Source organism: Sesamum indicum, linkage group LG13 (assembly GCF_026168435.1).
Source record: "Sesamum indicum cultivar Baizhima isolate 11 linkage group LG13, ASM2616843v1, whole genome shotgun sequence".
Classification (NCBI taxonomy): domain Eukaryota; kingdom Viridiplantae; phylum Streptophyta; class Magnoliopsida; order Lamiales; family Pedaliaceae; genus Sesamum; species Sesamum indicum.
This window is the reverse complement of record NC_142669.1, coordinates 5,144,946-5,167,247: the sequence shown is the minus strand read 5'-3', so window position 1 is coordinate 5,167,247 and position 22,302 is coordinate 5,144,946. Positions and strand designations below refer to the sequence as shown.

Here is a 22,302-nt window from a genome sequence, read left to right as displayed (position 1 = left end):
TGCTTCAAAGCCATAAAACGTACTTTCCAAAAGCAAATTAGACACGTTGTTCATGCTTAACACATAATTACATGTTAATCCTAAAGCCACAAAACAAAACAGGACTCTAATAGCACTAAAAGAATCACTGTGGCCTGAAAATGTGATGGAAGTGTGAAATGAAAGACATTAAAACTGGTTCAAAGGGGTGTTTCCTTTGAAATTCTCGGGCGTTTGATGCTAGTCAAAAGCATAATAATAAACATATAAACATGCTAGACAAGTGGCTAGAGGATGAAACATAAAGCATAGAAACATAACATGAGACTTTACCTTTTTGTTTCTTCAGAAAAGCAACAATGTGCGTTGTTCCCTTTATGTTCTCCCGTTCTATTCACTTGAGAATTCAAACTAGAAGTCCTCTAAGTTGTCCACACAACAAAATAGAAAAGATATAGTTCTTATGTCCACACTCCAAATAAAACACTAGTGTTTAGTGCTTTTGGATTGTTTTATGTTAACTTGAATCAATCCAATATAGAAGAAAAGCAGAATATTTTTGGGGAGAAAATTGAGAGCAAATTCGTGGCTTAGGAGGAGGTTATGCTGGATATTTTTGTAGTTTCTTATATCACATAACATTAAATTCAAAATAAAAATAATACTAAGTTTGCCTCCAAGACAACCTATAAACAACATGCATATAACCTCCAACCATGATGAAATAACTCCTCCATCATGTTCACCATGGTGAGGAGTTTCAACTCCTTCTTAACTTGCTCCAACCACCCTCAAATGGGCTTGGATTTTAAATATGCACTGGGCTTGATTTAATCAAAGTAAATAAATCTCAATCAAAGTTCATTCGCAATAATTAATTAAATTAATTTTAGCCCAACTAACTCCAAGGATTCATTTAATCAAATTAGATAAATCTAAGCCCAAATACTAATTAATTGATCCAATCCATTAATTAAGCAAACCTAATAACTTAATCTAATTAATTAAAAGGTGTTAAGCCCAAAAATTAATTAATTCCTGAGCCATCCATCAAATGAATTATTAAATAAATCATCCATTCATTTATCGAAAATTCCCGTTACCGTGGGTGGTCGTCTAGTAACCGTCCATGGAACTAGAGACTAGGTGAATATTGGCGCGAATATTTAGGCTCCTGAGAACCATACGGGTACAATCCTTCTGTCATTCGTCTTTCGATCTAAGTCTAGGGAATAGAATTGCGCGTTAGTTCCCATCCTGGACTAGATACTATGCTCGATAACTCAGATGTGTTTGCTCTAAGGATTAATGAAGGAAACTATTCCCTACTCAACCAATCATTGTGGCCACAGACTTTAAGAGCACGAACCATCTTAAAGCGCATAGGAGACTCAACTTTCATATACTGACAGGTGACAAATTCTATCTTCGAACCCACCATCCTCACTACATATTCTGATTACACTAAACAAGAGTTGTAATGACCACATCCAAGATACGATCATATTTCGTCAAATCAAATATATAACCATCATATGTATGTGGAACAAAGGACTAATCCCATACTATCGGAGCCAAGAAGATCTAGTCATACCGACCAAGCGTCCAAGGCTTCCATATGACGACTTCCCGAGAGTCAGTTCAGACGGTTGGACAACCTTATCAACCACCCACTAACATTGCATAGACGTCCAACGTCTATTGGCGATGAAACACGACACTCATCTAATGAATATAATTTTAGTGTAAGTGTGACGCCCCAAAAAATTATAATATATAATTGTGGGATTAATTGATAATTTTTTTATAAAATTTAGTTAATTAGTAAATAAATTATGGGCCATAATTGGAATATAATAAAACTTGAACGGATTAAATCGGAGTTTGTTATAATATTTTGGGACAATTTATATTAATTAAAGAAAATTAGAAAGGACGTAATGGGTATTTTGAGAAAAGTTTAATTAAATATATAAAATAATAATAATATTATTATGTATATAATAATATAATATAATATATATATATATATATATATATATATAAAGTGAGGAGAGAGAGGGTTTGAAGTGAGGCGGTGGGGCTCTCCTTTTTACTCTTCATTTCATAACATACACACATATGCACATTAATACACACACTCATACGCACGCAGCAACGCGCACACACATTTCGGAAGAACAGAGGTATGGATTTTGAACTTTAATTTTTATTAATTTATATAATTCTATTATTTAAGTACTCCATTTATTAAATGTTGATTATATTAAGCGATATACTATTTAATCGGAGTACTTTATGGTTTTGATTATTTAAATTAGTGTCGTATTAAATATCTCATTTGATATAAAAATGATATAGTTGGGTAATTGAAATATTAGATTTGTGAGATTTAATTATCGTTAAGCTAATTTGTATAATTCCATCGGAATTGCTAACCAAATACGCAATTATATGTATTATTGTTTAATTAAAGAGTATAATAGCGAGAAATTGATAGAAAATTTATAGAAATATTCCGAGAATTATATTTAATAAATGGTATGTTAATAAAGAGGATTAATGAAGATTTGTACTTCGATAGAAATGGAATATTAAAGAATTATTAAAAATTGTATGAATAATATTTAATATTGTATTTAAAAGAAATTATGATATACTCGATATATTAACTGTATGTGGTATAACTCATTATAGGATACGGGGGTGAGGTGAAAGGACTGACAATTAGCGATTGAGTAGAAAGAAATGTTGTGAGGTTGAGGTAAGTACATAATTAGTATTATCTATATATGTTCTTTTTATTTGTGGTATTACTATTATATGACTTTGTGGTTCATGCTGATATTGTTTTATCTGAAAATATATGCGTGGTGAATGATTTGAATTGATTGATGGCATTGTGTACGTGGAATGAGAAAATGTGTTGAATATCATGTTTGTTGTATGTTGTGTTGTGGGTGTCTGAAAATGAGAATATAATGATATATTGTTTTATGTTACTAGTTGCTTACAAGAATGGTGATATGTGGAAATAAGGGAGTGGTGGAAATTCAATATAATTATGGTGTGAATACCCCTTGATGTGTTGAAAAGCCTATAAGGCGAAAATATGAAAAGAAAATGCTATGTGCGCAATGAAAAGAGCTTTGCTGCGATGCTATGTGCGAAAAGAAAATGTTATGTGCGAAATGACACAGTTATGTGCGAGATTGATGAGCCGGCTGTCAAGGGGATTCACTTAAATTTATATAACGGTGAGATTGAGTTGGTGGGAAAAACACAATATCACCTTCTGGTAAGCAAACTAGGGAAAAATGGAGTTTGGTTGGTTGTCTTATTATGAGATAGTCATGTGGTGTAATAAAGTTGATTATGTTGGAATTAAATTGATTGTATTCCATTCGTGTTGCTTGTTTATCTTGTTTGGGCTATGGTTGACATGCATATATAGATAGGACTGGTTATTTGATTACTGAGTGGCAGGCTCATTCCCCTGCTGACATTTTCTTTCAAGAATAGACTTTGAGGTGTCTGACTATTGAAGAATAGGTCCACGCGCTATACCCAGGCAGGTCGGGCCAGTATGCAGTTTTCTCCTCTTTGTCAGTTAGAGTACAAACCACATTTTGTTTGTACAGAGAGAATATAAGCGTACGGATTACTTGTGACGAATCACCTTGTGGTGTGTGATATGTATATATATATAATGTTGTGGGTTGATAATACCTATTATGACGTTGGGGTTACATATACACATGGATTAAATTATTATGTGCATTTATATATATAAACACAGGGATTACAATAAGTATGACGTTTAGGGTAGGTATAGCCCTTGTAGCAAAGGGGGTGCTACAGTAAGCTTCAGTAGGACTCTCGATGCCCAGTCCCGAGGTCCTCGACTTCGAATATTTTCAAACCCAACCTTTGGCAGTTGGTTTCATGACCGCCATCTAATGTGTAGTCCACCTTTTGCACGGTTGTTAAAGTGGTCTGTCGGCCTCTGTTGTGACGTCAAAGCAGTGCTTGACCTAATATGGTAAGCACAACAGATACGAGTGCTGGAAGATGAATACTTACCATATTCATTAGGACAACATTGGTTAAATAAAGTTTGCTTGAATGGTTCTCAAAACCGCCAATCTAATTGGATTTTGATCACCTATTCCAACAATCTCCCACTTGACCTTAAAGCTAATTACTTATGCTTTCAGATTCATCTTATTATGAGCAATCTGCGATACCGGCTAAGTCTTATGGGTCTACTTTTGTATTGTCCAACCGCTTGCTACATCTTTCTATCATCGCTCCAAGCAGATGATCGTGTCTAAGATTTTTTCTTGCACCTGTGATGAGATCTCGGGCCTATTATCGTGTTCCATAGCCTAGTTGTCATCCTCCAAGGTGATTACTGGCGTGGCTATGTTAGGTAGCCCACCCAACAATTGGGTGTTGTTTTTTGGTCCTTACCATTTTTCAATATAAATTTAATATTGCCATACATTCAATTTTCTATGATAAGATTCCTTGTGCTATTCCATTTGGAACCTTTCCTATGTTACCACTGTTGGAATGGGTGACCAAGAGCCAATTAGATGGCGGTTTTGAGAACCACTCAAGCAATCGTTATTTAAACAATGTTGTCCTGATGAATGTGGCAAGAATTCATCATCAGCACACGTATCTATTGTGCTTACCAAATTATGTCAACCACTGCTTGGACGTCATAAAAGATGGCCACAGACCACTTTAACAACCGTGCAACAGTTTGGCTGTGCATTGGATGGCAATCATGAAACAACCTGTTTAGGGTTGGGTCTGAAATGTTCGAAGTCGAGGACCTTGAGATTGGGCATCGAGAGTCCTACTCAGACTTGCATCCAGAGTTGCATTCATTTGATGAGTGTCGTGTTTGAACGGCGACAGACGTGGAACGCCTATGCGATACTAATGGATCGATTGGCTATGTGTCGAATCGACTGACTGACTCGTAGGGATCGTCATATGAAAGACTTGGAGGTCAGTATGACTTGTGTTCCCAGCTTCAATAGTACGGGAGTAGTCCTCAGACTTGAGGAATCACGGGAGTCACCTGCATGAGATGAGAATCTTAGATTTGTGCGAGAGGTGATCGTGACTCAGACATGGTTATCATAAGTCTTATCTAGTGCAGTTAAAGTATGTAGCGAGGATGATGAGTTCCAAAAAGAGGTTCTATCCCCTGTCAAAACGTGATAGATGTATCTCCCATGCTCTTAGATATGCGTCTACGCTCTATAAATCTATGGCCATAGTCATTGGTCGAATAGGATTAAGAGGTTCCTATATCGAGCAAATTAATCAAAATACGATCTCAAGTATTAAGTATAAACACCAAGTCCAAGATGGGAACTGACGCCTAATTTCATGGCCTCGATTAAGACCGAGAGGCAATAGATGGAAGGACTGTACCTGTATGGACTCGAGAGCCTAAAAGTTCACAAGGATTTTTGCCTAGTCTCTAGTGCCATGGACCGTCGCTAGACTGCCATCCATGGTGACGAGCTTTCTTGATCAAGGGTTGATCAAGAATTATTAATTAAATTGGATTTAATTAATAATGGTGTTGGACACTGGCCCAAGTCTAGCTGAAAGGTGAACCTAAAGAGTCATACATAAATCACAAAAAAGGGACGAGGAATTAATTGAGAATTAATTCCATAAGTAATTGGTTTACTTATATATGAGAGGGATCTATTGGATGGATAAGCCCAAGGATAAATTAATTGGATTAATTTATATTGGGCAAACCCTTATTATTTAATAAATTGGACATATTATTTAATAAAGGGTTATTGGGCTCACATATTTAAATGGATTAGATAAATAATGGACTTAATTAAGTAAGTTTTCATTAAATTGGATTTAGTTAATCGGGTCTTTTATTTCAATTAATTAAATCGGCCGAGGCCCATTAATTAAGTTGGTGGAAATTCTTGAAAAAGAAAATTATTGGCTAACAAATGAAAGAATCGGTATGGCACGGGAATGCAGTGGAAGCGTGAAATAAAATATTATTTAAAACGAATCAAAGGGGTGTTCCCTTTGAAATTTCGGGCGTCCGGTGTTCGTCAAAAGTATAATAATAAATGAAATAAGCATGCTAGAGATGTGATAAAAGGAAAAAATAAAAGTATACAAATACAACATGTAACTTTACCTTTTGTTTCTTAGATGAGCAGCGACGTGCGTTGTTTTCCTTTTCGTTTCTCTTTCGTTCACTCTAGGATCTAAATTAGAGCCCCTTTAATTTGTCCACACCACACTAAGGAAGGGATGTAGTTCTTTTTCTATTGCTAGATAAAACAGAGAACAAGAAGAAAAACAACTCCAAACTAAAACTATTGTTTAGTGCTTTTGAAATGTTTTACGTTCTAACTTGAATCCAATTCAATGTAGAACAAAAAGGAGAACATTTTTGTAGAGAAAAGAGAGCAAATTTCATGGTTTAGGTGTTGGTTATGCATGATATGTATGTGGTTTTGTAGATTACATAGAATTGAATTTAAAATTCAATAACTACCAAGTGTTCCTCCAAGACAACCTATACACACATGTGCATATCACCTTCAACATTCATGAAATAAGCATTCTTTTTTCTTCATCACGGTGAGGAGTTTCAACTCCTTCTTAACTTGCTCCAACCTCCCTCAAATGGGCTTGAACTTCAAGTATGGACCAGGCTTGATTTAATCAAATTAAACTAAGCCCAACCAAAGTTCATTGGATAATAATTAATTAAATTATTTTTAACTTAAATAAGTCCAAAGATTCAATTAATCTAATTAAATAAATCTAAGCCCAAACTCTAATTAATTGATCCAATCAATTAATTAAGCAAAATTAAATAAATTAATTCAATTAATTTAAAAGTGTTAGGCCCAAAATTAATTAATTCAATTAATTAATTCTTGAGTCATCCATCAAATGGACTATTAAACAAATAATCTAATCATTTATATATTCTCCTTGAATTAATTAATCCAATTAAATTAATTTATTTCTTCTCGAATTAATTCCACCAATTCCATAGTCATTTGTGTGTAACTCTTTAGGTTTACCCTCAGCTAGACTTGGGCATTGTGTCCAACATAAATAATTAATTAAATCTAATTTAAATCATTATTTCCAATTAACCATTCGTCAGAAATGCCCATCACCATGGCACTAGAGGCTAGGTGAATGTTGTCGTGAACATTTAGGCTCTTGAGTTCCATACAGGTATGGTCCTTCCGTCGATCATCTTCCAGCCTTAGCCTAGGGCAAGAAATTGGGCGTCGGTTCCCATACTGGACTAGGGAACTATGTTGAATATTTGAGATGCGTTTACTCTATTGATTGACAAAGGAAACCATTTCCTATTCGACCAATCGCTATGACCATAGACTTAGAGAGTCTATGCCATCTCAAAGCACATAGGACATATATCCATCTTATACTGATAGGGGACGGATTCTATCATGAAATCCCCCATCCTCAATACATAATCCGACTGCACTGAACAAGGCTTATAATGATCACAATGAAGATACAATCATCTCCTGCTAGATCCAAGATATAGCCATCATATGCATGTGACTGCCATGATTTCTCAAGTCTAATGACTAATCCTATACTATCGGAGCCGGAAATTCAAATCATACCGATCAAGTGTCTAAGATTTTCATATGACGATTCCTGCGAGTCAGTTCAATCAGCTAACAACCTTGTTAACAAATCCACTAAAATTGAATAGACACTCATCCAATGAATTCAATACTAAGTTAAAGTCTCTATAGGATTCCAGATGCCCAGTTTCGAGGTCTTCGACTTGGAATGTTTCAGACCAACTCTCAAAAGTTGATTTCATAGTTGTCATTCAATGGTAGCCTAACAACATGGGTTATTCAATTGGTCTGTGGGCATCTATTGTAACGTTAAAACACCATTCAAGATAAATAGTAAGCACAACAAACACATGGTGGCACAGATCAATACTTACTAAATTCATCAAGATAATATCACATTCATAAAGATTGCTAAATAGTTTTCAAAATCGCCGATCGAATTGGCTTTCTGCTCACCATTTCTAACAACAAATTCACTTTATTAGTCATCCTTTATTTGGAATAGACATGCTCTAATGCATCAATTCAAGGTATATATTTGTGTATTAGTCATTTAGAATGACTAATGAATACATAACATAATATACAAAATAATTTCTTACACCCTAACTCCGCCTCTGGGCTGCCCCTCTTGAATAAACATTTGATGTGTATTGTTCTCCCTTATTTTCTTCTAACAAAGAGAATTGAGGGATCTCGATTCTAGTGTTGTTGATGCAATTTTAGAGAGTTTCTACATTTAAGTCTTAAATGAACGAATCAAACGAAGGAGGTGCGAAATAAATCAAACAGGTAATGTTGAATTACAATTTTTGCACCTCTCATTTTCATTCAACCAATAGCCCTGTTAATTTTATTATTTTTGTTTATTAATATTAACTACATCGAATGCCCGGGACCACCAAGGGTACACCCTTTGGAATTATTATTTTATTGCGTTTCTGTTCTAATTTACGTATTTTGTTATCGCTGCTTCCGCTTGTGCGTTCATTGGTCGATCAACTTGTACCTCCTGGTGCCTTTCAAGTAGTATCAGAGCCAGGTTCGATGTAGGAGCTATGATTATGTGTGAATAAGCATGATAATATGTTCTTTATTACTTTTGAAGCATGATATATTTTTTGCTCATACTTAAACAATTATGTGAGAAAATTAATTTGTTTCATTTTTGCAATTTTGGATGATTTCAATTATTTTAATAAAATTGATTTTTTTGATAAATTACTTGATTTAATTTTAGATTAGTGTTTGGGAATAAAAAAGAAAATGGCACTGTAGCAGTGTATGCCGACCGGCAGTGCGCAACATAGTGCATAGGAAGGTAGTGCACGCGCAGGCGCATGCGTTCGCACTCGTGATGGTAGGGGAGCCAGCGCGCGTGCGACCGCTTGTGCGGCCGCTGTGCTGTTGGTGCTGACAGCCATTGGTTGGGCTGTTTTTTCGTCGTTTTTTCAAAAAATTGGATTTTGCAATTTCTGCATATTTTTTAAAAATATTAATTACTGCTAATTTAATTTTGGAGAAAATTGGATTGTTTCTAGAATTAAATTGCTTTAATTAATTTGGCTTAATACATGCATGCATGAACGAGGCTTAGTTAATTAATTTGGCTTTATACGTGCATGGCATGAACGAGGCTTAGTTAATTAATTTGGCCTAGCTTCGTGCATTGGATGCATGAGGCTTAATTAATTAATTTCACTTATTTGCATGTATTGGATGCATGGAGCTTAATTTATTATTTTGATTTATTTGAGTGCATTGGATGCACGAGGCTTGATCATCCACTTTAGTTGCAAATTTTAAACTTACTGTTTTCTACATATAATTTTTTGTCGTGATATTGGATATCGCGATATTTTTAGGATGTTTGTTTTCTTGTCTAGAATGATTAATTGTTATTATGTTCTAGAATGAATGTGAATGGAGCCCTACACCGCATGTATGCCTTTTAATTTTTGTTCAGTGGGCCCGTGTACCCTTGTGATTTTATTTTCTCCCTCCTCGTCGTTTTTAGCCTTGGAATAATAAGGCTTGCTATCTCCCTTTCAATGTACTCACCCAACTTTTAATCGGGATTTTCTTTTAAATTGTAATGAGAGTAGTATAGGACATTTTTGGTGAGATTTTTATTTTAAGCAAACCCGTGGAGAAGAATGCCCATAAATAAGGCGGCCCATGGAGATATCACAAGGCCCATCTATATGTTCATGGATAATTTTACTATATAATAGCATCGGGCCACCTTAGACAGACCATCGACTCAGTGAGTCGCATAGGTTGGGCTCGTGATCATCCAATAAAGGTATGCTAGGTTTCATTGCATGCGATGTGTTATTTAAATGCTTTAAATATTTGATATTTATGCATGCAATGTTATATATGTGAAGAGGTCTCGGTCAAATCACTCATAATTAACTCTCACTTGGTTGGACCAAGTTGAAGTGTTAGGGCCCATAAATGGACCTGGATCAAAATGGCTTGATGTGTCCAAGGTTTTTACCCACAATAATGTGGAGAGGAAACTGCCACTACATAATTGTGGTCTCACAAGTCGTGACACATTTGGACTAGAGGTATGCTGCACCATTATTCTGAACATAGGAACACGCTCAATGTATCCCTGTCTCGTGAGTCGTGGGGGCCGACAGTTGAGGTGTGATTTGATTGATGGGTTGAGCCCAGCAATAAACTAATATTAAGCCCATAAATGGATGTGGATCGAAATGGCATTTCTATTGTCCACGCCTTCCATCCATAGCAATATCATGAGAAACCTACCGCTATCCAAGTGTGGTCGCACGAGTCATGGCACATTCTGAATAGTAGGCTAACTGCATTATTGTTATGAACAAAGGACTACGCTCGTTGTTTCCTTGTCTCACGAGTCGTGGGTGGCGACAGTTGAAGTATGATGTGGTTGATGGGTCGGTCTTAACACAGAGTAGCATGATTCTCTTGGAGTCCTCGAAATCATCTGAAGAGGTGAGGAAAATGATCTTTAGAATCTCATGGGATGCGAATGGTATTGGATACCTCCCACGAGGCTTTTGCTATGTGAATCGTATAAGTGGGGCATGGAAAATTCGCTTGTGGATTCCGAGCCCACTAGGAAAGGCTATTCTCGAAACTCCATTTGAGAGTGATGGGCTTTCGAATAAATAGTGGGAGAGTGAAAGACTAAAGACCCAGTCTTTAAGCTTAATCATAATATTACATTCATTCGCTGATTTTTGTTTCATTTTTTATTGTCTGGAAAATATCTAAGTATCCTTCAACCATGATAATGGAGGCTAATAAATTCAATGGCCCGAACTATAATGAACTGTGGCAAAATGTGAGGATTGTCTTAGATTTCAAGAACTAGGGCTATGTCTTGGAGAAGCTACTCCAAACGGCTTTGCCGGAAGGGTCCTCGCCTAAAGAACGTATCACGTTTGAGAAGTGGCTTGAGGACAACCTCAAGATCCTGAGTATCATATTGGCTTCGATGTCCAATTACATCCAAAAGCAGTGTGATAGGTTGGATGATGTTCCTTCGATAATGTTCCGCATGAAGGAAGTTTATGCGGTTCCTGATAGGCATATTAGATATGCCGCCACAAAAGCATTTTTCGGGACTAAGATGGTCTAAGAATCGTCTATTCAAAGTTATGGGGTTAAGATGTTATCCATACAGGAAAAGCTCGAAGACCTTAAAGCTAGGCTTGACAATGACACGTACATTAACGTGATCCTTCAGTGACTTCCTCCGTTCTAAGGTCCATTTATTATTAACTACAACATGAACGGACTTGAGAAGTCTATTCATGAATTGATTCATATGTTGGTCCAATACGGGGCAACAACCCATAAGTTTACACCGTCGGTATTGGTAGGAGAGTCTTCAACCTCCAAATCAAAAGGCAAAAGGGTCGGATACTGGAAGAGGAAGAAAGGCAAGGGGAAAGCCATCGCAACCACTGCTAGCGCTTTGAGCGCCCCCTACTTCTCCCACGGGACTAGGCAAAGGGAAAGGGAAGGTTGGCGGTTCTCGGCGGTCGAAGGCAAACGATGTCTGTAATCATTGCAAGGAAAGGGAGATTGGAAGAGGGAGTGCCCACAACTCCTCTCCAACCATTATTTAAGTGATTATGATAACTAATTCTGCTTCTTAGGTATTGGATATCAGCTATAGAGCTCACACCTGCAATAACTTGCAAATGTTGAAAAGAAGCAAAAAGCTAAGTAAGGATGAGATGATTCTAAAGCTAGGAGATGGGAAGGTCGTCGCTGCGGAAGTCGTGGGATCTCTCGACTTAGCTATTAGTGATCATATTCGGAGAGAATTAAAAGACTGTTATTTTGTACCGAGCATGATCAAGAATATTATTTCCATTCCTATTTTAGAGAATCATTGTTATATGTTTATGACCAATAAAAATGATTTTTTGATGTTTGATAATAACTATCATCTATTTGTTATATTGGTAAATGGTCCTTATATTCTCCAACAATCTAATTGGATTATAACTGCCCAACACTAATGAAAATTAGATAATCATGACAGTTATGGCACGCAAGGCTAGGCCATATCTCTAAAGATAGGATGAGAAAGTTGGTAAAGTAAAAGAGTCTAGAGATAGACGATTTGGACAGCTTACCGACTTGCAAATCCTGTTTGAAAGGGAAAATGACCAAGAAGCCTTTTGTTAGACAAAGTGCACTTGCCAACGGTCTTTTGAATTTGATCCATACTGACGTCTCGGGATCATTAAATACTCCGGCTGGAGGAGAATTCTCGGTCTTCATAACCTTTACCGATGATCACTCACGGTATGGTTATGTTTACCTAATGAGGTACAAGTATGAGGCCTTTGGAAGGTTCAAGGAGTACAGACTTGAAGTCGAGAATCAAACTGGCCATAAAATTAAAGCCCTTCTGTCGGATCGAGGTGGCGAGTATTTACGTGGTGAATTCATTGATTATTTAAAAGAGAATGGAATTCTCTCTCAATGGACTCCTCCTGGATTGCCACAGCTGAATGACGTCGCTGAAAGGAGGAATCGAACCCTATTGGACATGGTTCGATCCATGATAATGTTTACGGAATTTCCCCTTTCCTTCTAGGGTCACGCTCTTGAGACAGCGGCCAAATTACATAACATAGCGCCATCTAAGACGGTGCCCCATATACCATATGAGATATGACATGGCAAGCCTGTGTCCTACAAGTACTTGAGAGTGTGGGGTAGCCCCGCATACGTTAAGAGGCTAGTGGAAGAGAAACTAGACTAGAGGTCTATTCACTGCAGGTTTGTCAGATAATCGAAAGAAACTGTAGCATACTACCTCTATGATCCATCTAAGCAAAAGGTTTTTCTTTGAAGGAATGTTGTGCTCTTGGAAAAGGGTTTTCCTGCGGATAGCCGACGCGATGAGGTGCTACTTGAGGAGACAAGTGACACACCTCAGCAAAACAAAGTAACATCATTTGAGCCTATAGTTCCCACTAATGGTGCTCCAGCCCTCCGTAGGTCGATCAAGAAATCACGACCACCTGATAGGTATGGATTCCTGGGACTGACCAGTCAATTGGATAATGATCTAAGAACGTATGGAGAAGCGATTTCGGTCATTGATTCAGAGAAGTGGCTTGAGGCCATGAAATCTAAAATGGACTCAATGGATTCAAATCAAATTTGGACCCTCGTAGACCCTCCTAAAGGTGTTAAACCTCTTGGATACAAATGGGTCTACAGACGTAAGCTTGAAGCTTGGGGAAAGGTTACAGCCTTGAAAGCTAGGCTTGTGGCAAAAGGATACAGCCATTGACCTAGGGTTGATTTCGAGGAAACCTTTTCGCCCATAGTCATGGGCAGGTCCATTCAGATTCTGCATGCCATAGCAGCATGGTATGACTATGAAATATGGTAGATGATTTCGTTGAGGAAGAAATCTACATGGATGAGTCGGAGGGTATCACTTCTCTTGGAGAAGAATAGAAGGTCTGTCGTCCCCAGAGGTCCATCTATGGCATCAAACAAGCTTCCCGAAGCTGGAACACACATTTTGATGAAGTCATACGGGATTATAATTTCATCAAGAATGAATTTGATCCTTGTGTATAGAAGAAGATCAGTGGGAGCGCGGTTGCATACCTTGTGCTTTATGTAGACAACATCTTGCTCATGGGGAATGATGTTAAGATGTTCGTGATACTAAACCATGATTCTCCACACAATTTTTTCCATGAAGGATATTAGTGAGGCCACTTACATCCTTGGCTTCAAGATCTCTAGGGATGGATCTAGAAGGATTTTAGGGTTGACCGAATCCTAGTATATTGAGAAAGTCTTTAAGAGATTCAGGATGGATAACTGAAAACGAGGATTCCTTCCCATGAGGCATGGGATTAAGAGTCCAAGAAGCAGTCTCCCAAGATTGATGAGGAACATAAAAGGATATCGGACATCCCCTAATCTTCAGCCGTAGGAAGCATTCAGTATGCTGTCTAGTGCATCAGGCCTGATATCGCATATGCTTTGAGCATGATGAGCAGATATTAGGCATGCGCCGGGGTGGCCACCGGAGCGCAGTCAAGACAATACTTAAGCACCTGAAAAGGACTAAAGATATGTTGTTGATTTATGGTAGTGAAAAATTTATATTGGAAGGCTACAACAACGCTAGTTTCCAATCGGATGATGATGATGCCAAGTCTCAATCGGGTTTTGTATTCAAGCTGAATGGTGGTGTGGTTGCTTGGAAAAGTTTCGAGCAGGATACCACAGTAAATTCCACCACGAAAGCTGAATACATATCAGCTTCAGAAACAGCTAAGGAAACGGTTTGGATGAAAAACTACATCCAAGAGTTCGGTGTGGTACCTAGCATTTCTGAGCCCGTAGTTATCTTCAGTGGTAACAATGGGCTGATAGCACAAGCAAAGGAGCCGAGATCTCATCACCATTCCAAACATATTCTTAAATGCTACCACCTGCTTAGAGATATGGTGACCAGAGGTGACGTCAGGATGGACCAAGTCAGCTAAGTAGAAAACACAATGGATCCACTTACTAAGCCGATGTTGCAAATTGCCCATGCTTGGAATCTGAATAAGATGGGTTTGAGGTCGATGGGGTGATTAGCTTAGGTTCAGTGGGAGATTGTTGTAATAGGTGACTTGAAATCCAATTGGACTAACCTACCTGTAAACTATTCTGACAATAACTCGATTATGTATGATATAATTCAATGAATAAAATGATTATTCGCTATTGGCATTTCATTTGTTGTACTCATAACATTTATATTTGCGTTTCTATCAAACATCACAACAAAGCCCATAGACCACCTTGAACCACCGTGCAACAATTGGACTGCGTATTGGATGGAGGTCATGGAACCAACTTTTTAGGGTTGGGTCTGAAATATTTCAAGTCGAGGACAACGAGAATAGGCATCAAAGTGTCCTATGGAGACATGCATTAAGAGTCTCATTCATTTGATGAGTGCCATGTTTCTTCGGCAACAGACGTGGGACGTCTATGTGATCTTAATAGGTCGATTGACTAAGTGACGAATCGACTGAACTGACTCGCGGGGATCGTCATATGGAAGCCTTGGAGACTTGGTCAATATGACTTGAGTCCTTGACTCCGATAGTATGGAAGTAGTCCTCAGACTTAAGCAATCACAACAGTCAGGTGCATGAGATGACTGTATCTTAGATTCGTGCGAGAGGTGATCCTGTCTCAGACATGATCATCATAAGCTTCGTCTAGTGCATTCAAAGTATGTAGCGAGGACGATGAGTTCCAAGAAGAGGATCCATCCCCTATCCAAACGTGACAGAGGTATCTCCTATACACTTGGACATACGTCTACGCTCTATAAAGTTGTGGGCCACAGTCATTGGTCAAATAGGAAGAGGAGGTTTCCATTTTAAGCAATTTGGCGTAACGCGATCTCAAGTATTAAGCATAGACGCCTAGTCTAGGATGGGAACCGATGCCTAAGGCTGGGAGATGGTAGACGGAAGGACTGTACCCGTGGACTCGAGAGCCTAAAAGTTCACATGGATTTTTGACTAGTCTCTAGTGCCACAGACCTTTGCTAAACGGCCACCCATGGTGACGTGCTTTCTTGATCAAAGGTTGATCAAGAATTATTCATTAAACTTAATTAATAATAGTGTTAGACACTAACCCAAGTCTAGCTGAAAGGTGAACCTAAAGAGTCATACACAAATCACCGAGAAGGGACGAGGAATTAATTCAACAAGTAATTAGATTACTTATATATGATCCGGATCCATTGGATGGATAAGCCCAATGATAAATTGATTCGATTAATTTATATTGGGTTTGCCCTTATCATATAATAAGTTGGACTTATTATTTAATAAAAGTCTTATTGTGTTCATATGTTTAATTGAATTAAATATATGATGGGCTTAATTAAGTGGGCTTTAATTAAATTTAATTTAATTAATTGGGCACGGTATTTTAATTAATTAAAATCGGCCCAAGCCCATTAATTAAGTTCGTGAAAATGATTGGAAAATAAAATTATTGACTAACAAAATCATCTTTGGAGAATGCCAAATTGGTCATCCTTTAATTGGAATAACAGATTATTACCTTATGGATGGTTAAATGAGCCTAAACATGTTTTAAGCATCCATTGAAGATATATAGATGTATAATAGTTATTTGGAATAACTAATGAATACATAAAAAAGCAAGAAAATAATTTCCTCTCCCTAATTTTTCCACTTGGTCGAACCCTCCCTCTTCTGCACACTTGGTGTGTTCTTCTCCTCAATTTTTTTCTAGCAAATTGAATTGAGGAATCTCAAGTTCTGGTGTGGTGTGGACGCGACTTTAGAGGGTCTCTACATTGGGGCCTTGCGGGAACGAATCAACGAAGGAAGTTCGACATAAGTCAAGAAAAGGTAATTCTTGATTTATGATTTTTGTTCCTCTCGTTTTTCATTACACCAATAGCCCTATTAATTTCATTATCATTTAATTTTATTAACCACATCGAATGCCCGGGTACTCCAAGGGTACACCCCTTGAAATCATGGTTTCATTGCGATTATATTTTATTTTACGCAATTTATTTTAACCGCTTCCACTTGCGCGTTCCTGGGCGGATCCACTCGCACGTCACGATGCCCTTTCACTCCCCCAACTTTTGATTGGGGTTTTCAATTTTAGTTGTAATTAGTGTAGTTATGAATATGAGGTTTCATTTATTTTGAATAAATGTAAGCTTCCGAGGAGATGAAACCCTAGGCCCATTGGATCACGACGGAAGAGGAGCAAAGAGAAAGGCCCATTAGAATGATAATGGATTACTATTTTGTAATACTTAGTCCACACTCTAGATTAACCATAAACTCACTGCAGGCTCAGTGGGTCACTTAGGATTGGGCTTGTAATCGAACAGGAGCATGCTAGGCTTCTAATGTGGTGTATGTTTTAATATTTGGAGTATGATGCGTTTGGAAAGCATCTGTTTATAATCAATGATTGAAACTGATGCATGCAAAAATGTTATAATGATGAGGTCTCGGTTACAACAAACTTAACTCTTACTTGGATGGTCCATATTAAGTATTAGGCCTAGAAGGGATTAAGATCTAAATGGTTTGTTTAAATCCAAGCCTTCCATCTACAATAATGTGGTGTGGATGCTACTTTCACCTATTCGTGGTCTCACGAGTCGTGGCACATTCTGAATGGGAGAAACCTACACTATTGTTGTTAATGAATGGAATATACTCTTATTTCTATCTCACGAGTCGTGGGGGGTGACAATAGAGATATTCATTGGGTTGATGGTCAGGTCTAACGTTGAGTAGAGTGACTCACTTGGAGTCCTTGGGATCACGTGAAGAGATGAGACAAAATAACTTGGGGATCTCATTGGATGAGAATGATATAGGTTACCACCCATAAAGCCTTTTTTCATGTGAATCGTAAAAGCGGGGCATGGAGAAATGCGTTTGTGGACTCCAAGCCCACTAGGAAATGATTTTCGAAAAATCCCATTTGAGAGTAGTGGGCTTTTTGAAGAAATAGAGGGATGGGTTAATGACTGAAGACCAAGTCTTAAACTTGATATATAATATTATAATAATCAACTAAAATTTCTATTTAGATTTGATGTAGTTGTCTAAGAATCCACTCACTGCAATTCTTGAGACTAATAAATTTAATGGAACGAAATATAATGATTAGTTGCGAAATCTTAGGATTGTCCTAGATTCTGCGAACTAGACCTATATTTTGGATATGTCTCTTCCTCGGGCCTTGCTGGAAGGGTCCACATGCGAAGAACATTTGGCGTTCGAGAAGTGGCATGAGGACAATAGGAAGGTTCACAGTATTGTAATGGCGTTAATGACCAATGACATCCAGAAATAGTACGATAGGCATGATGATGTCCAATCGATAATGCTCCGCATGAGCCAGATTTATGTGGTTCCGGACCGGCATATTAGATATGCTGTCATAAAAGTATTTTTCGGTGCCAAGATAATTGAAGTGTCTTCTGTACAGGAGCATGGGGTTAAGATGCTATCCCTTGTGGAGAAGCTCAAGGACCTCATGCTGATCTTGAAAAAGAGACGTACATTGATGTGATCCTTCAGTCTCTCCTCCCTCCTTTGACCCGTTTATCATGAACTATAACATGAATGGGCTTGACAAAGACCTTCATGAGTTGATAAATATATTGGTCCAGTACGAGGCAATGATTGAAAAGTCTGCGCCATCCGTATAGGTAGGGGAGGAACCAACCTCAGAAGCAAAAATTAAAGGGGCCAGACGTTGAAAGAAAAAGGTAAGACAAAATCAACTATTGGAAGCGCTCAGAGCGTTACTGTTGCCCATCTGGGCATGGGCAAAGGGAAAAGGGAGGCGGTTCGACAATCATAGACTCCAAAAGATGTTTGCATTGACTAAAGACTTGATCGCACTGGGTTACATAATCATATACTATTTTAACATGAATATTATTAGCTAAGTTTATTTAGCCTTATTGCTTTTGCAGTATGGCTTAGCCATTCTTTAGCTTTAAGACTACTTGTCTTAGTATTCTATTCCTTTTTATTTCTGCAAATCATTTGCAGAAATGGGCTTTTAGAGCAAGCGTCCAACACTTGGGAATATGAATAGTAATCATGTTTGGTTAACAAATGCCATGGTTTGGGCCAAAGGGAATTCATGATACTCCTTCTTTAATGACCTTTGGCAATTTATGGCAAACATAATAAGTAAATTTTGACTAATTTTGCTTTATCCTTCTTTCTCATTTGGAATCCGGCACACTTGCCTTTCGCTCTTGAGGTCAAAGCCTCCAAATCCAATACCGACGGTGTAGATTCTTCAATCATTATCTCGTATTGGTCCAACCATTTTATCAACTCATGAAATAGTCTTTTCAAGTTCATTTAGACTTTATGATGAATAGATCGAAGGAGGCATGAAGGGACCTGAAGAATTACGTCAATATACATCTTCTTGAAAGATCAACATTGGGGCATTAGAGCTTCTCCATAGGGGATTCCATCTTAGCCTAATGTTTGCGTACAGACGACCTTCAGTCAACTAGGCTTTAAATATGCTTTCATCACGGCATATCCAATATGCCGGTTGGGTGCCGCATAAATTTGATTTATGTGGAGCATTATTGAGCCAATTGTCTAGCCTGTCATACTGCTCACTAATGATAGAAGTAGGTATGACACTGCGGACCTTGCGATTGTTCTTATGCCGCAAAATTGAACGTCCAAAATTCCTTAAGCAAGGACTCCGTTTGCAAGTCTGATTGAAGTAGCTTTTTCATGACGTAATCCTAGGTTTGAAAATCGAGGACAATGCTTCAATTTTTGCAGTCAATTTTAATCGATAGTGTTCTATTAAATAAATCTCAAAATAAAGAAAAATTAAAAAACGGTAACTTAGACATTCATTCTAAACGTAAAGCAGAACAGTAAGTAGATTTCGTCTTTCCCTTTATGTCCATCACGGTGTTGAATATATTATCAAGCACATTTATCTAATGTCATGACATCAACGCTGTGTTCACTTGTAGATCACAGAAGCTGCTTTTTTCGTTCACTTGTAGGCACTAACATAGCTGGAAGGGAGTGTCAACGGCTGTTCAACTGCAGGATTGATATTTGCAACCCAATCGCGGATCTTCTCTCCTGTCAGAATCAAGCGCGCAACTTTATATTCCACATGATTCTTTGTTAAGGTTTTCTTTTTCCTTTGGTAGGGATAATCCTTAGGGAGAAACTGTCTGTAGCAGTCAAAATAGCATGCCTTCTTACCGTGCTATAGATGGAATGACCATATAGCATCAATATAAACTGAACACCCAATAATACCGACGATACTCCATCCAAACAGCATCCCATAGGCTGGTAGGTCATTCACAGTCCACATCAACGCCGCCCACATAATGAATTCCTTGTCCATGGCATTGTCGTATGTTCGAACACCCACATCCCACAATTATAATAGCTCTTCAACCAGACGCTTTGGATTAGAAGGGCCAAGGACCACCATCGTAATAAACATGTACTCAGAACTTATGCACATACCCAGGGAAAGATTGTATGATGTAAGTATAAGGAGCCAATATGAATAAGTACGACCATACTGCCCGTGCGGTACAAACCTATTTGTGCAAAGGCCTAGCCGAACATTACGTGAGTCTTCAGAAAAATTGGGATACGTTCCGGTCAAACTGATTTCAAACCTCTGTATCAAAAGGATGACACATAGATCAATCCTCCATCTGATGTGTGGCATGCGACGTCATGTGCTCCGCAGTTGCTCTCAAGGCATACAACCTCTGCAGACTGGGAGTAAGCGATAGGTACCTAAGAACGATACACAGTGACTTCTTGCCGCCAATGTCTTGCTCCCATGTCGGCATTTACCTAGTGTCTCCACAAAACTTCCAGCATTCGTCGTCGCTCTAGTACAACATGCAGCGATTCTCACACGCCTCAATCTTTTCAATGTGTAAACCCAAATCCTTTATCAACTTTTTCGTACTGTAGTAATCTCTAGGCATAATGTGACTGGAGGGCAATCTTCTATCAGCCCACTAGAATATTCGATCCTATGATTGCTCGAAAATATGACTATTTGTCTTGATATTCACCAACTCAGCACCAGATGCAAATTCAGATTGGGTACAAACGTTCCATAACGGGTGGTCGGCAACATGCACTACATCATAAAATCGATCTGCCAATCCAGACACATACTCTTAGGGGCCACCATTGTAATAATATGAACTAGGACCAGCATCAGTGGGACAGAACCTCGTACCATCATCAGGCACACCATCAAGATAAGAAAACAATAACTCGGCCCGGCTGCATCAAACACCACTTCTGTGCCCAATCCGTCCATCACCCCAGTGTGAATAATTACCTCCTCATGAGCAGCTGGGGTTTGCTTCATCAGCACTAGAGGGGCAACCACAGCATCAAAGTACTCCTGCACCCTCTCCTCGCCATGCGAAGTCCAATTATCACATTCTAGCGTAAATCCTCGCATACACAAGTGATAACTGACATCGTTGGATGTTCTGAACTTCGTATTTTTGCACTTCCGGCAAGGACAGCTTGTTTTGTCTCCATCCATATGTCCATGCTGACACTTGGCCAATTTTTTGAAAGTCTTAACCCCATCCTCAAGCTCCGGTGTAAGACCAGCCCTCCTTGGGAGGTTCTTATCATACAGGCATCTCCTCAATTGTTGTAACAAAATGATATATCAATGCATATTCACATATAGATATATATTAGAAGTATTTGATACCAATTTGTTATATATGACCTGTAGGAATTGATGGGTAGTGACCCAATCCAAACGAAATCTATTTTTTCTAATGGATAGGCCTAGTTTAAATAATATGCAACTAGTTTTTTAAAATTCATGAGTTCATCCAATTTTAAGCAATAAGAATTTGCCAATAGTTAGTCTGTTGGTCAACATGATAAGTTACATGGTTAATTATTCGGTGCCATGCACATTTTATCTTTGCAAAATGGTTCAAAAAAAAAAAAGAATGAATGTCAATAAATCTTATATCATAGATGTTCCTGAAGAGTTGGAATGCAGCCGATGATATTGTTTTGAATATCTTCGTTATATGTTCTTTTGCAGTATTTAATGAAACAATAAATAGGAGCAAATGCTATTTTAATTTTAAAATAATGTAGTATTTAATGACAATAAGTGAAAAATGGTTGTTTTGATGTTAAAATCGACATGTAATTCTGTATTTAATAAAACAATAAGTGGGAGCAAAATACTATTTTAATATTAAAACCTTACTTATTATGCAGTATTTAATGAAGCAATTAATGTGAGCAAATATTATTTTAATGTTAAAACCTTACTTATAATTCAGTGTTTAATGAAACTTTTTTTGTAGTACATGGAGGAACAAGTAATTCCATGGAAAATCAACCAGTGGAGGATGCTCAATCAGTTAAGATTACGTGGAGGATTAAAGACTTTTCAAGGTTCAGTATGACGAAACTCTATTCCAACACATGTGAACTTGGTGATGTTACATGGTAATTTTCTACCTGCTATATGAATTGAGACATTAATATATAGTTGATGGTTTGTACAAGTTTCGACACTT

General features: G+C 37.9%; 1 protein-coding gene and 1 pseudogene across 1 annotated transcript; both read left to right on the top strand.

The window, feature by feature from the left end:
- The first annotated feature begins 2,105 nt into the window (after window positions 1–2,105).
- The window catches only part of LOC105179282 (ubiquitin C-terminal hydrolase 13-like), a 217,139-nt pseudogene continuing 196,942 nt past the window's right edge, over window positions 2,106–22,302 (top strand).
- On the top strand, window positions 12,301–13,443 carry LOC148784420 (uncharacterized). The gene is made up of 2 exons (XM_088876819.1): window positions 12,301–12,693; window positions 13,021–13,443. Exons 1-2 carry the CDS (start codon window positions 12,301–12,303, stop codon window positions 13,441–13,443), a joined length of 816 nt encoding a protein of 271 aa, XP_088732945.1.

What these genes read in the sequence shown, in the direction of transcription:
- LOC148784420 (XM_088876819.1), top strand. Translation starts at nt 12,301, where the DNA reads ATGACCAAGAAGCCTTTTGTTAGACAAAGTGCACTTGCCAACGGTCTT. An exon ending in ATCGAACCCTATTGGACATG is followed by an intron (nt 12,694 to 13,020) that starts GTTCGATCCATG and finishes CTCTTGGAAAAG; the next exon opens with GGTTTTCCTGCGGATAGCCG.